Below are 15088 nucleotides of genomic sequence, written 5' to 3'. Positions count from 1 at the left end.
AGGTGATCCTAACTGCAAACAGTGTGACTTGTGCTGTGGTAGGGGAACTCACTGAATACTACCGGCAAAAAGGTCCAAACAACAGCTTAAAAAAAAAAGTCACTCTATTTCTAAGCGGAAGTGTAAGAACTATTAAAGCCTGATGTTAGATCTTACTCTGCATCTGTCATTTGAGTTTCCTTACCAATGATTTAGAGGGAAACTGACAGTACACCCCAGAGATCATGAGGTTTTTCAGACTTTTATTTTTTTGAGCCAGTAACAGGGCTGGGAACATGCTTCAGTGCAATGTCAGCTGATCCATACAGCACACCCAACCAGAAGAACTGGGTTAGGAGGAATGTAAGGAGTAATGGAGAAGGCAATGGCACCCCACTCCAGTACTCTTGCCTGGAAAATCCCATGGACGGAGGAGCCTGGTAGGCTGCAGTCCATGGGGTCACACAGAGTCGGACATGACTGAAGCGACTTAGCAGCAGCAGCAGTAGCAGCAAGGAGTAAAAACTGACACCCTCCCCCTCTTGTCTACAGTGGAATGGCTCTGCACACAACCACTCTGCTTACTTTAGGATGTACAACCTGAAGGTCCGGGAGGGACAGGACAGGGTAAGAATATGGTGACATGGTCCATGGTGAAGACCAGGCTTAGGATCTGGTGCCAGACTGGAGATGGAGCACCTGCTCAGTACACGCACCGGGGAAATGTCTGGGAGTGGTGATGGGCACAGTGGTCCCTCCGGCTCAATACTACTCCAAGCTACCAGGTTTCTCAGTTTCTATCCTAAGTGAGAGTTAGGAAGGCACATCTTGGTATCTCAGTCTGGTTCTGAATTTCCCGAGGGAGTCGGGAATGCTGGCCCAACAAGGGATACATACACATTCATACAATTGTATACATACATACACACAGTCATCCACAGACATTTATGTGAAGAAGAACCGGAGACAGGTACACTGGGGAGTTTTTCTGCTGTGCCTCAAAGGGCACTGTGTTAAAGGGGGTAAGCTAACTATGCATTTTCTCACATCGTACAACCAGAGTATATGTGTCAAACGGAGAGATGTTGGAACAGTCTTTTCCTTTCCTCGTCTCACCTCAACTTTGGTCAGAAATAGGTCTAGAACTTGCACTCAATTATCCATCTTTATATAAATTCAAAACCTCCATAGATCGGCTGAGGGCTTCAGCTCTGGTATCTCTGGCCGGGTCTTCTGGCTTCTCTGAAGCACATGCGTGTGACGACGATACAGAAACGCAGGCAGTGGCTCTTGCACACACACAGAGGTTCGGCAGCTCTCGTCCATTCTCACACATTCCCATTTTAGATTCTGAGCAACTCTCCCTCCCCAGGCGCTATGGAATAGAAGGGTCTGACAGAATCAACCAAAAGAGATGAGGTTCCTTCCCCACGGGGGCTTGGGAACAGAGGTGTGGTCATTTTCTTTCTCCGCTTTAAAAATTGTGACCTCCCTAGAGAAGGGCCGGTCAGGGGACCGGGACCCGCAGACGGTGCGGGGAACCGGCGACCCTGCAAAGCCCAGTAACGCCCGCGACCAGGCCGGGGAGGCGGGAGGGGAGGCGGAGTTGTCCCCGAGGCCGGTGGCGAGGATGCAGCAGCTCGGGCAGTGACTGCTTTGAAGGGGCAAGGGAACGAGGGTTCCATGGTCCCCGAGGTCTCCCGAGGTCGACTCCCCGGAGATCCAGAGCAGCGGCGGGGCCCTGAGGTCAGGCAAGTTCCTGGGAGCGCGGGGGAGCGAGTGTCTTACCTGGCCGGGCTGGCTGGTGTAGTTGAAGGAGTAGATGTTCTCGGTGGGGAGGCTCACCACCCCGCTGTAGATGCGATCGAACTCTGCGCCCCTGGCGGGGTTGCGGGGGTCGCGGCGCAGCGCTGCGGGTGGCGCGGGGCGCCCGGGTGCCACCAACGGCAGAAGCCAGGGCAGCGCGCAGAGCAGCGCCAGCCGCGTGCAGCCACGCATGGTGGGCGCCGCGGCCCGGCCGCTCCCAAGCCCAGCGGCCCGGGGGGAGCGGGCGAGCGCAGAGTCGGTCCTCCCAAAGCCCCCGGCGGCCGCGCGCTGTTTTCAGCGCCGCGCTGGCGATGCCTGGCAAGCCCCGCCGACGAGTGCTGGCAACGCGCTGGCGAAAGGCTGATCAAATATTGATGCAGCCTCCTGGGGTCTCCACGGAAGGTCACCAGGCGGAGGTAGTGGGTGCGCAGCAAAGGGGGGCGACCGGGGGCTCCTGCCGCCTTCTGTTTCCTCCCCCCTTTCTCATTTCTGAGAATCTCTCACTTAGCCAACCAGAATTTCAACCGATCTCTTCCCCCTCAACCTCAAAAAGAAAAAAACAGCATTGGAGACATTAAAAGGAAATACCCACTAGTCTTGAAGAATAAAGACCAGCCATTGAGCAGGAAATTCAGTCCGTTTTAAATAAATATGCACCTTCCTGCAAGTGAAGGAACAGAAAGCAACAGAGCCTGTCCCCGAAGGGTTCGCATTTCCAGTCTGCTACCTGCAGAGAACTCCTGCTCGTCTGAGAGATGGTTATTAACTCTCAAGTGTCCCTTCTCGAACAGAATTCTCACTTCTCCCTTCCCAGTCACCTGCTTTATTTCCTTATCACCTCCTAATCTCAAGGAGCCTCACGTCATCACTTTCCCTCTCCCTCGCCATATGTGAACATATGTAAATAGGTACAGTCATATAAAAATAAATATGGTAAAGAAAACAGTCTTAACACTGCCTTGAGTCGAGTCCTGAAAGTTGTCAAGAAGACCCAGAGCACCTGGATTTGTGCAGAGGACACATTCTGCTCCAACTTCGGGTCTACTTTGCCTCTGCAGTGACTCTTAGATCGGCAGAATCCCCAGGATTCTGTATTGTTTTTCAAGAGAGAAACCACAACCCAAATCAAAAGGAAATACCCTTCAGGCAAAAATTAGGAGATTCAATTTAAAACAATTGAAGAGGCAGGTCAAGAGTGGGTTGAAACCACCAGGATATTGTAAAGTAATTATCCTCCAATTAAAAATAAAGTAAAATTTAAAAAAAAAAGAGAGTGGAATGAGGAGAGGATCTCTGGCAAATCCTTTTTGAGCACTAGATAATCCCAGATCAGGAGGACTCTGTTTCATTTCAGCTTCAAGTTATTTGTAAACTGGAAGAGAATATAATTGAGATCAACCTGAGGGAACATTAAAAAAAGAAGCCACAAAGAAGAAAAAAGTTAATGTTCAAAGAGTTAAGATTGCAGATTAAAATCCCAGCATTTACCATTCAATGGATAGGGTTTCTCTCTCTTTTTTAAACTTCATTGAATTCCTACAATTTATTAAAACATTAAAAAATGAGTGTAATACATTTGATATACAGTTGGGTGATCAGAAAACAATGTAGATAGATTTAGATGACTTCCTATTAAGACTTTAAAAACATTTTTTACTTAAAAAATATTTTTGAAAATCTTTGGGCATGAGGACAAAAGTGCTAATTCAAAGAAGAGTCTGGGGGGTAAAGTTTAAAATAGAACTGAGGTTCTTTTTTTTTTTTTTGAGAACCATAATTTCAAGCAGAATTTGAGTGATGTGAAACTGCTGTATTTAAAATGTCTATGTCTCTTTTTATAACTTAAAAAAGTTTCATAAACTTGGTGTTTGTAATTCCCTTTGAGATTAACTGGCCTGGCCAGTTCAAGCACTTTCTAGAGGTGAAGGATCATGGATATTTCACCCTGCTTATTTAACTTATATGCAGAGTACATCATGAGAAACACTGGGCTGGGTGAAGCACAGGTTAGAATCAAGATTGCCAGGAAAAGTATCAATAACCTCAGATATGCAGATGACACCACGTTATGGCTGAAAGCAAAGAAGAACTAAAGAGCCTCTTGATGAAAGTAAAAGAGGAGAGTGAAAAAGTTGGCTTAAAACTCAATATTCAGAAAACAAAGATCATGGCATCCGGCCTCATCACTTCATGGCAAATAGATGGGGAAACAGTGGAAACAGTGGCAGACTTTATTTCTTTGGGCTCCAAAGTCACTGCAGATGGTGACTGCAGTCATGAATTAAAAAACACTTGCTCCTTAGAAGGAAAGTTATGACCAACCTAGACAGCATATTAAAAAGCAGAGACATTATTTTGCCAACAAAAGTCCATCTAGTCAAAGCTATGGTTTTTCCAGTGGTCATGTATGAATGTGAGAGTTGGACTATAAAGAAACCTGAGCACTGAAGAATTGATGCTTTTGAACTGTGGTGTTGGAGAAGACTCTTGAGAGTCCCTTGGACTGCAAGGAGATCCAACCAGTCAATCCTAAAGGAAATCAGACCTGAATATTCATTGGAAGGACTGATGCTGAAGCTGAAACTCCAATACTTTGGCCACCTGATGTGAAGAACTGACTCATTGGAAAAGACTGATGCTGGGAAAGATTTAAGATGGGAGAAGAAGGGGATGACAGAGGATGAGATGGGTGGATGGCATCACCAACTCAATGGACATGAGTTTGAGTGAACTCCGGGAGTTGGTGATGGACAGGGAGGCCTGGCATGCTGCAGTCCATGGGGTCGCAAAGTGTCGGACACGATTAAGTGACTGAAATGAACTGAACTGAACTGAGGATCATGGAGTCTTACTCAAACACTAAGAAAGATGAGGAATTGGCCCGTTTACAAGGTGGCCCCTTCTTTAGAGGGCTGTGAGCTGTGCTTAGTTGCTCAGTCATGTCCAACTCTTTGTGACCCCATGGACAGTAACCTGCCAGGCTCCGCTGTCCATGGAATTCTCCAGGCAAAAATAGTGGAGTGGGTTGCCATTTCTTTCTCCAGGGGATTTTCCCAACCCAGGGATCAAACTCAGGTCTCTTGCATTGCAGGAGGATTCTTTACTGTCTGAGCCACCAGGGAAGCCCTCTTTAAAGGGCAAGTGTCTCATTACTAGAAAGACATTTCACATTTTAAATTGAAATGTGCTTCTCTTCACTGGTGTGAGGTCTGCTGTCTGGAGCCATAGGAATAAATCTAATGCTTCTTCCACGTGACAGCCTTGTAGGTATTTGAAGGGAGCTATGACTCTTTAAGGCTTTATCCTAATTTTAAGTAATGAATTTAGAAGCAATTTGAACAGACTGTTTATCATACAGAGCCCAAAAGATCTATTTTAAAGCCTTTATAGATGACATCTATACCAGACAACTTGAGTGTTATATTGCAAATCAGCCTATGCTATGACTGACTAATTCAAGCCCCAATCCAATGAATGACCTTAGGTAATTAACCTCCCCAGTTTCACAAGATTGCTGTAAGGATAAAAGGGAGAAAGAATATGTTTGAAATTATATTCAAAAATATAAAATGTTACACAACCAAATATTACTATATGACAGTTAAAGTTCAATAGCTAAACAATGAAACATGGTCTATCAGCCAGGTTTGAAAAATATCTACAATGCCGAGGTTTCACTGTGAGAGACTGAACATATAGACAATGGCCAGACCATATATGAAGAGACCCCTGACCCACAGCCTCTGCAACAGCCAGTCCAGGAAACCAAACCACAAACGCTGTACCAAATGGCCCCAAACAGTCAGGACTTGGTCAGTGACTGCCAACTTCTCCAAATTTAGCCCTGCTTCCAACTCAGGATCAATCAGAGGAAGCCAAATATGTTCCACAAACCGTAAAACGCACCTGACCCTAGCTTCTCCGTGCCATCAAGATCCAATCAGAGCACTGCTGAAGATGTCCTTTTTTCTGTATAAAGCTTTCCCACTTTCCTGTCTGCCTTTGAGTCTCCACCAAACACAGGTGGTGGTTCACTATAGCAAGCTCTGAATAAATAACCTCGGTTTGATTTCTTTGCTGCTGCTGCTAAGTCACTTCAGTCATGTCCGACTCTGTGCGACCCCACAGACGGCGGCCCACCAGGCTCCCCTGTCCCTGGGATTCTCCAGGCAAGAACACTGGAGTGGGTTGTTTTCTTTGGGTGGTCTTTATTTCCACAGTTTTCCTGAAAGTTCCATAGGGATGTCTGCACTGCCTGTCACCAACCAGCTCCAGATTTCGTGGAATGCTGCCCCTTGGGGCCAGTTGTATGTGTTGACCTGGTGATTCACACCGAGTCTGAACTCTGCTGTTTGCTTTGAGTACTTTGGCTATTGAGTTTCAGTTTGATACCTCAGTTTTGTTATTGGTTTCCATTTGTTTGACATCTTTGGTGGATTCAGGCCATTCTTTTATTTTTTAATCCTTTTTTTTTATGCTCTCTTTTCTACTTCTGTTTTGTGTTGTGATAACTAGAAGTGCTATTTGTCATAGAAGAGAATACAAGCATAGACCTTTTAAGCCTTTTGTTTAAGCTAGTCTTGCAGACCAATATGGTTCTCCCTGGACTGGCATTGGATTGGCATTCTTTTGGACTAAAGTTGCTTAGCCTAAATAAGACTATCCTCGTAGGGTTTTTATTGTTGCTTTCTTTTTCTTTTTTTAATTCTGAGAGTTTGACTTTGATCCATAGAGAGCTTTCTTTCTGACTCTGCACTGGCCTTGAGGTGTAGGTTGTTGGGTCTATATTTGGAAGCAGCTACCACCACACTGGAGCTCCCAGGTATCAATAGTGGTAAAGAACCTGCCTGCCAATGCAGGTAGACATAAGAGACACGTGTTTGATCCCTGGGTCGGGAAGATCCCCTGGAGGAGGGCAAGGCAAGCCACTCCACTATTCTTGTCTGGAGAATCCCGTGGACACAAGGGCCTGACAGGCTATAGTCCATGGGGTCACAAAGAGTCAGACACGACTAAGTGACTGAACACACACATGTACACCATCACACTAGGGGCTCAAAGTGCACCAGCATCACTTTCAACTGACTGTTGCTAGGTCTTATAGGGTCAGCTAAGTCTAATTCCTCTCTTTCTTCTAGAAAGACTCCTACTTTTTATATGTCATAAGTCTGCTCATTATAGTTCTAATTCTTTTTTTAAAAAATTACTCAATTAATTAAAAATTTTTCTGGACATGTGGCATGTGAGATCTTAGTTCCCCCACCAGGTTTCTAATCTGTGCCCTGTGCAGTGGAAGGCAGAGTCTTACTTCCTGGACTTCCACAGAAGTCTGTACAGTTCTAATTCTTGCACCTGTGTTTCAAATGGCATAACTGCACCAAGGATGACCTGGGCCTTCAATGGCCACTGTGTGGAACACTGGGTTTACACAAAATCTTTCATTTGAGAGGCACCTTAAAAAAGAAAATAAACTTCTCAGACTTAATGGAAAGCATTTTTTTTTAAACTGGTTTGCAGAAGACTTGAAATAAAACTGTTAAAAAATTGCTTCCCTAAAAGATTGTTTGGACAAAGCTAATTAACAAATTTGACAAACTTAACAATGTAGACTCATTACCATAGCCTAGTCCTCCCCTTCCTTGTCTTCCAGTTGCCTTCCTATAGCCGGTTCCCCCATCTCCTCTTATCTTTCTACTCTCTTCTCTTCTGCACATGTGGCATGTGAGATCTTAGCTCCCCATCTTGTCCAGACCACCTACCTTTTCTCAACAACTCTTCCAGAATCCCCGAATGCCAGTTACTTCTAAGAGCTCATCCTTCCCATAAGCTAGGTATACAGACAACAGTAAAATTTAACCTTGTACAGAGGGGGAATTAGTAACTATAGTGAAAAATTTCCCTGAACCTAAGCAATACCAGCAAATATTCATGGAAGAATTTGGAATTCTTTTGGTGCATATGACCCAGGGTTACCTGACCTATATCAACTTGTACTCATGTTGATCAGAACCTTATGATGCTAAATTCTGGATTGCAAAACTGATTGGACTGATGTGGAGAGGGACCTACAGAATCCCTCTTTCCATGATAAACCTCAGGGTCAGAAAAAGGCCCATCAGTTCAAGTCAAACTCTCCTAAACGCCATGCCTCAAACATTTCCAATAAAGATTGATTGGACCATAGACTATAATTCAATCGTCAACAAACAAAAGGATGAAACTAGAAAATATCTTCTCACAACACTATCTTTCTCCATCAAGTCCTGCCATCTTTGTTCAGTCTCTTCTTTGGAGTAAGCATAGCACACAAGTGATAGGTATTTAAGATAACCCACAGATTCTTCCTTAACTACAACCCTTGAGTCTTTGACTCAGAAACATTCCTTCCTGCTCTGTGATACCACCCCTACATATTTATTATGGAGAGATATAGTTTGCAAGTGGAAGGGTAATATTAAATGCCCGCAAGAGGGACTATTTCTGGTTTCAGGGGGTTGCCTATTCATAATTAAGTTGTGTCTGCTCTGTATAAACCTTCCCTTCTCCACTATATTTCATGTGTACTCCAGATGAAGATCTTGACACTACCGGACTCCCTATGGGCTAAAATGTTCATGGGAATTGGCATAAGAAAAACAATTTGAATGAAATCTATTAAAGTCCAGATAAATCCTACCAAACTCTTTATCCAAACTTCCCCAAAAGAAACTGCCTACAATGCAGGAGACCCAGGTTTGATCCCTGGGTCAAGAAGATCCCCTGGGGAAGGAAATGGCAATCCACTCCTGTATTCTTGCCTGGAGAATCCCATGGACAGAGGAGCCTGGTGGGCTACAGTTCATGGGGTCACAAAGAGTCAGACACAATTAAGTGACTAACACACACACACAGAGCAAAGGAAAGCCTCAAATCTGTTTTCGAGGGCCTTATATCTAAAGGCCTTTCGTAACCTGCACTAACCCTTGTAACATTTCTGTCCTGCCAGTAAAGAAACCAAATGGACAAAGATATTGATTTGTTCAAGATTGCAGGGATATCAATACAATTTTTATCCTTTCTTCCCCTTCCAGTTCGGTTCAGTTCAGTCACTCAGTCGTGTCCGACTCTTTGCGACCCCATGGACTACAGCACAACAGGCTTCCCTGTCCGTCACCAACTCCTGGAGCTTACTCAAACTCCTGTCCAGCGAGTCGGTGATGCCATCCAACCATCTCATCCTCTGTCATCCCCTTCTCCTCCCGCCTTCAATCTTTCCCAGCATCAGGGTCTTTTCAAATGAGTCAGTTATTCACATCAGGTAGCCAAAGTATTGGAGTTTCAGCTTCAACATCAGTCCTTCCAGTGAATATTCAGGCCTGATTTCCTTTAGGATGGACTGGTTAGATCTCCTTGCAGTCCAGGGGACTAACCTAACTTAAATACTATGCTATCATCAGTTCTTCCCCACATGACCTGCTTCACTGCAGCAGACTATTGCTCTGTCTTTTTCAGTGTGCATTTTCTACACCAGGATAGTCAATATCTTTTTGCCTTCAACTGACTGGACAACACTCAAATATGGGCAGCTAGGCTCCAGGGGTTCACTGATAACCCCTCTTTTTCTGTGTGGTTTGTAATCAGGAAGTAAAAGATTCAAATTGCCCTTGTGATTCAGTTCTGATAAGAATATGTAGATGATTTTCTATTTTGTTCAGAGAAGCCTGTAAAAGGAATTTCATTTACTTGTTCTCAGCCTTAGTGGAATGGGTGCATAAATTTTCGAAAAAAATAAATTGCATTGTGTCAAAACATAGTCCATTATTTAAAGCATGACCTAGTTAAAGGAGGGAAAAACATTCTCTAGTGGTGGGATGAAGACTATCCCAAACCTGTCCTAGACTTGTCATAAAACTTCCATTGAGATGACATCTAAATATTTCAGCAAGTTTTTCTAAGATTGTGACATCTCTTTATGAAATGGCTAAGTCTTCAGTAAGAGCCACTGTCTTTAGGAAGCCCAAGTATTAAACAAGCCTTCTAGAATCTGAAGAAAGCTCTTCAATAGTCTGTTTCCCTGCTGCTGCTGCTAAGTCGCTTCAGTCATGTGCGACTCTGTGCTATCCCATAGACAGCACCCACCAGGCTCCCTTGTCCCTGGAATTCTCCAGGCAAGAATGGTGGAATGGGTTGCCATTTCCTTCTCCAATGCATGAAAGTGAAAAGTGAAACTGAAGTTGCTCAGTCGTATCTGACTCTTTGCGACCCCATGGACTGCAGCCCAGCAGGCTCCCTTGTCCCTGGGATTTTCCAGGCAAGAGTACTGGAGTGGATTGCTATTGTCTTCTCCAGTCTGTTTCCCTAGACATCCCGAAAAACAATAACAACAGCAAACACTTGTCTATTTGTACATGAGTGTTCTAGACAAAACTCGGTGTTTTAAATGAACATCATGAGAACCGTCAGACACCCACCACTTGCCATAGCCTTACTCTTACTCCAGTTGCAAGGCTGACCCTTGTCCTGGTGCAATGCTGCCACTGCAGAACTTGTTGACGCTCCTGCTGAATTCATTCTAGGCTCCATGCTTGACCTTACAGATCTACATGGGGTAAAGACTTGACGAAGAATATACAATACTGCGAAGTCAGTCACTTAACTTCTTATGAATTTCTGTTGCCAGGAAATGACAACCCATTGCAGTATTCTTGCCTGGAGAATCCCATGGATGGAGGAGCTTGGTGGGCTGCAGTCCACGGGTCGCAAAGAGTCGGACACGACTGAGCTACTTCACTTCACTTCACTTCACTTCTCCCTCTCACATTACTTCTCTGTCTCTCATTAACTGTGCAACACCCTGAATTTTGCCACTCTTCTGCCCTGACCAGAAGAAGTGGAACCTCCAAATTGGCTTGCTTCAATTAGAGCCTTTCTGTACCTTGCTAAACTTTATTAGAGAGGATTCTCCCATTGAGAATCCTGATATAATATTTGTTGATGGGTCATACTTCAAAATAGAAACTGGAGATGATCACACTATCACTAATTTCAATCTATCAGCATAGTCCTCTACCTGAGAGAAAGCTAATCCAGATGACAGCATTTATAAACACTTATTATTAGAGACTGTCAACTAGCTGAGGACCAGAGAATAAACACATATACAGATAGCAGGTATGCTTCTGGAGTGGTTGGTACATGACATTTCAGAAACAAAAAGGATTTCTCACTTCTGCTGGAATCCCCCTCAAAAGTGGACAACTAGTTAAAGAATTTTTAGATGTACTTCAGCTTCCCAGTGCGATGGCTATTGTAAGTTTGAAGCCCATGGTGCCAGAGATAAAAAGATCAAATGGAAGTTAAAGGAGATGCTCTAGTAGATTGTTTTGCCAAACCAGCAGGCTTAACCAAGGTTATGCTATTAACTAAACCCCCAAAGGTAAATCTCTGGACTGAGTCAAAGAAGCCATGATCAAATATCCACATCAAAAACCCTGCCTATAATTTGGAAAAGGAAGAATGGAAGAAGTGTGATGCACCCTTCACTTAGATAACTGTTGGGACTCTCAAGATGGCCATGTGACTTCAAATGGATATTAGCTGAATTTCTCCACGACACTACTCATCCTCTTATGGTGAGGACAAAATACTTAACTATTTTAAATCAGCATTGGTGGGAAAACTTTAAAAACACAGGTGAGATTATTTTGGGGCCATGTGCAGCTTGTGAACGATATAATCCTGGAAAAACTGTAAAGGTGAGGCATGGCCAGGAACCCCATGTACACCTTCAGATGGATTTTATCCAGTTCCCGCTCTCCATGGGATTTATTTATTTTTAGGATGGGTTACAGCATTTCCTTGCTAAAAATCTTTGCTGAACATTCTTTGCAGTCTCTAAAATGCTGCTTGATTTTGTGTTTCAAACTTGGGGTATACCAACTTTTATGTCAACTGACCAAGGCACACAATTTCATGAACCTCTATGAAAGAACTTAATAAGGCATCACACTTTCTCAAAAACTATATTATCCTTACCACCCACAGACTTCTGGGAAAGATCAAAAGGACCAATGAAATCCTTAAATTAAAGTTAGGAAAACTCTCAGAAATCCTTGAGCTCTCTTGGCCAAAGTTACTCCCACTAGCCCTTTTGTTCATATGTCTTAGAGACACATTGGTTATATCCCTATGAACTGTTAATAGGAAGGCACATACTTTTGGAAATTTCACCCCTGATATTAGATTCTTTTCTGCTGCATGCAGATGTGGCAAAATACTGCAAGGGAGTCATGTGCTATACCCAGTCCTATGGTGAACTTGATAAGGTTGCTTCCCTTGACACTTCATAGACTGACTTTTCATGATCATCAGCTAAGAAATTTCATCTATTGGAGGAGAGACTGGAAAAAGTCTCTCTTGAACCTCAACGGACGGGACCTTATTAGGTACTGTTAAAAACTATTGAAATACCTTTCTAGGCCCAAGATGGAGTCACTCCTGCCAAGGGTGCCACATTAGTAAACCAAAACTTAAATAACTTTTTCATCTCTGTAAATGCTCCAGTTTACCAGAAATGTAGTATATCTAGTCAGTCAATCCCTAAGTGCAAGCCAGCTCTTGGCCTTCTCACCCAAACATGGTCAACTGTGTGGCCCCAGCTAATCATATTTTCTATTTTTCTCTTTTCCATAGCCAATAAAAGCTTCCTTCCTTCTACTCCATTTTGTGGTTCTTCACAAGGAGACTGTCTACTTCATGAAGTGTTATGTATAGTTTGTTTGCATCACCTAAGTTGTCTTCTGTAATCATTTTTAAACAAAAGTATATTAGTGAAACATTAGCAAGTCAATTTTTGACTTAACTTTTCACACCCAAAGAAACAGTTCAGTTCGGTTCGATCACTCAGTTGTGTCCGACTTTTTGCGACCCCATGAATTGCAGCATGCCAGGCCTCCCTGTCCATCACCAACTCCTGGAGTTCACTCAGACTCACGTCCATCGAGTCGGTGATGCCATCCAGCCATCTCATCCTCTGTCGTCCCCTTCTCCTCCTGCCCCCAATCCCTCCCAGCATCAGAGTCTTTCCCAATGAGTCAACTATTCGCATCAAGTGGCCAAAGTACTGGAGTTTCAGCTTTAGCATCATTCCTTCCAAAGAAATCCCAGGGCTGATCTCCTTCAGAATGGACTGGTTGGATCTCCTTGTAGTCCAAGGGACTCTCGAGAGTCTTGTCCAACACCACAGTTCAAAAGCATCAATTCTTCATTGCTCAGCTTTCTTCACAGTCCAACTCTCACATTCATACATGACCACTGGAAAAACCATAGCCTTGACTAGACGGACCTTTGTTGGCAAAGTAATGTCTCTGGTTTTCAATATGCTATCTAGGTTGGTCATAACTTTTCTTCCAAGGAGTAAGCATCTTTTAATTTCATGGCTGCAGTCACCATCTGCAGTGATTTTGGAACCCCAAAAAATAAAGTCTGGCACTATTTCCACTGTTTCCCCATCTATTTCCCATGAAGTGATGGGACCAGATGCCATGATCTTCATTTTCTGAATGTTGAGCTTTAAGCTAACTTTTTCACTCTCCTCTTTCGCTTTCATCAAAAGGCTTTTTAGCACCTCTTCACTTTCTGCCATAAGGGTGGTGTCATCTGCATATCTGAGGTGATTGATACTTTCTGCCATAAGGGTGGTGTCATCTGCATATCTGAGGTGATTGATATTTCTCCTGGCAATCTTGATTCCAGCTTGTGCTTCTTCCAGCCCAGCGTTTCTCATGATGTACTCTGCATAGAAGTTAAAGAAGCAGGGTGACCATATACAGCCTTGACATACTCCTTTTCCTATTTGGAACCAGTCTGTTGTTCCATGTCCATTTCTAACTGTTGCTTCCTGACCTGCATATAGGTTTCTCAAGAGGCAGGTCAGGTGGTCTGCTATTCCCATCTCTATCAGAATTTTCCAGTTTATTGGAGATCTAAATATGTAAGTTCTTGGTTTTGACTTTATGTTGTGATAAAGTCTTTTTTTCTTGGATTTCCATGTGCCCCTTTAGGCTGCTACTTCCTTTGCAAGCACAGCACATGGTCTCGTTTGCCTCAGACCAAGACTTTATGCACTTTAGTAATAGTATTCTAAGACTTGTTTATGCACCAAGACTTTAATTCTATAAACCATCAACGATGGAAATTCTGACACAGATACAAGCTACAAAAGGAGACCACCCTTGATTGTTCAGATACTGTACCTGACTCATTGGAGAATTTGCTGACTTATTGTTTATTCTAACAATCAGAGCAGTCTTCTTAATGGAGAGAATTATACAAGTAGAAAATATTATACAAGTAGAAAAGATTAGAAGGTGAATTTATCATTAACTTTGGCAGTATTAACTAATGTTTTGATGTAAACTCTACAAGATTTATAAATCACTCTCAACTCATTGACATGAGCAGTGGTGGACAAATCACATTTGCTCTAGATCTTGTTTGCTGGTCATGTTGGTGTCTGTGACTGAATATTCAAACAAACAATGACCAGATGATATATAACAATAGAACTTGACCCACAATCTCTGTAGCAGTCAGTCCAGGAAGCCAAACCATAACCTCTGCAACAATCTGCCTAGAATTGTCATGATTTGGTTATGTCTGCCAGTTTCCCTATTTTTTGTTCCTCACTACCAAGCAGAGATGTTTATGATTTACAGCCCAGTTTAGGTATTTCTGAGCTTCCCAGGTGGTGCAGTGGTAAAAGAATCCGCTTGCCAATGCAGGAAATGCAGGAGATGCAGGTTTGATTGCTGGGTCGGGAAGATACCCTGGAGCAGAAATGGCAACCCATGCCAGTATTCTTGCCTGGAAACTTCCATGGACAGAGGAGCCTGGTGGGCTACAGTCCATAGAGTCGCAGAGTTGGACACAACTGAACACACAGTGCTCTTAGGCATTTCTACATTTCAAAAATCAGAACATACGAAAAGTGATTCTTCTCAAGGTAGTACTGAAGAAGAATCTTCCCCGTATTAAAAAAAAATGTCATAAAGAATAGGATCAGTTGTGGAAACAAAGACTATTGACAGGAGAATAAACAGACTATTAATTCAGCATTTGGTATAGAAAGTATCATTTGCATTTGGCAGAGTCTCAAAGACAACAGGGAGTGAAAAGGTTAATAGTGAAATACCGGGAAGACTTCAGAAATACTCTGATTATAATCTGAGATGCAGAAACTGGAGGTGGGCTAAGCAGAAGTGGGGCTTGTTACGGCTTGGGGAGTTTTCTGGCTCATATTTGGACCACCCAGAGAAAGCCAGAT

At 43.4% G+C, this 15088-nt stretch overlaps 1 protein-coding gene across 1 annotated transcript in view; it reads right to left on the bottom strand.

Moving 5' to 3' along the window:
- Positions 1-1977, bottom strand: part of SIDT1 (SID1 transmembrane family member 1) — a 102505-nt gene extending 100528 nt beyond the window's left edge. The window contains exon 1 of the mRNA XM_052661778.1: positions 1768-1977. Coding sequence (XP_052517738.1) covers positions 1768-1977 — 210 coding nt within the window. The remainder of the gene's footprint in view (positions 1-1767) is intronic.
- Positions 1978-15088: the final 13111 nt, after the last annotated feature.

Source organism: Budorcas taxicolor, chromosome 1, assembly GCF_023091745.1.
Source record: "Budorcas taxicolor isolate Tak-1 chromosome 1, Takin1.1, whole genome shotgun sequence".
In the NCBI taxonomy this organism is placed as follows: Eukaryota; Metazoa; Chordata; class Mammalia; order Artiodactyla; family Bovidae; genus Budorcas; species Budorcas taxicolor.
This window is presented reverse-complemented; position numbering and strand designations above follow the sequence as displayed.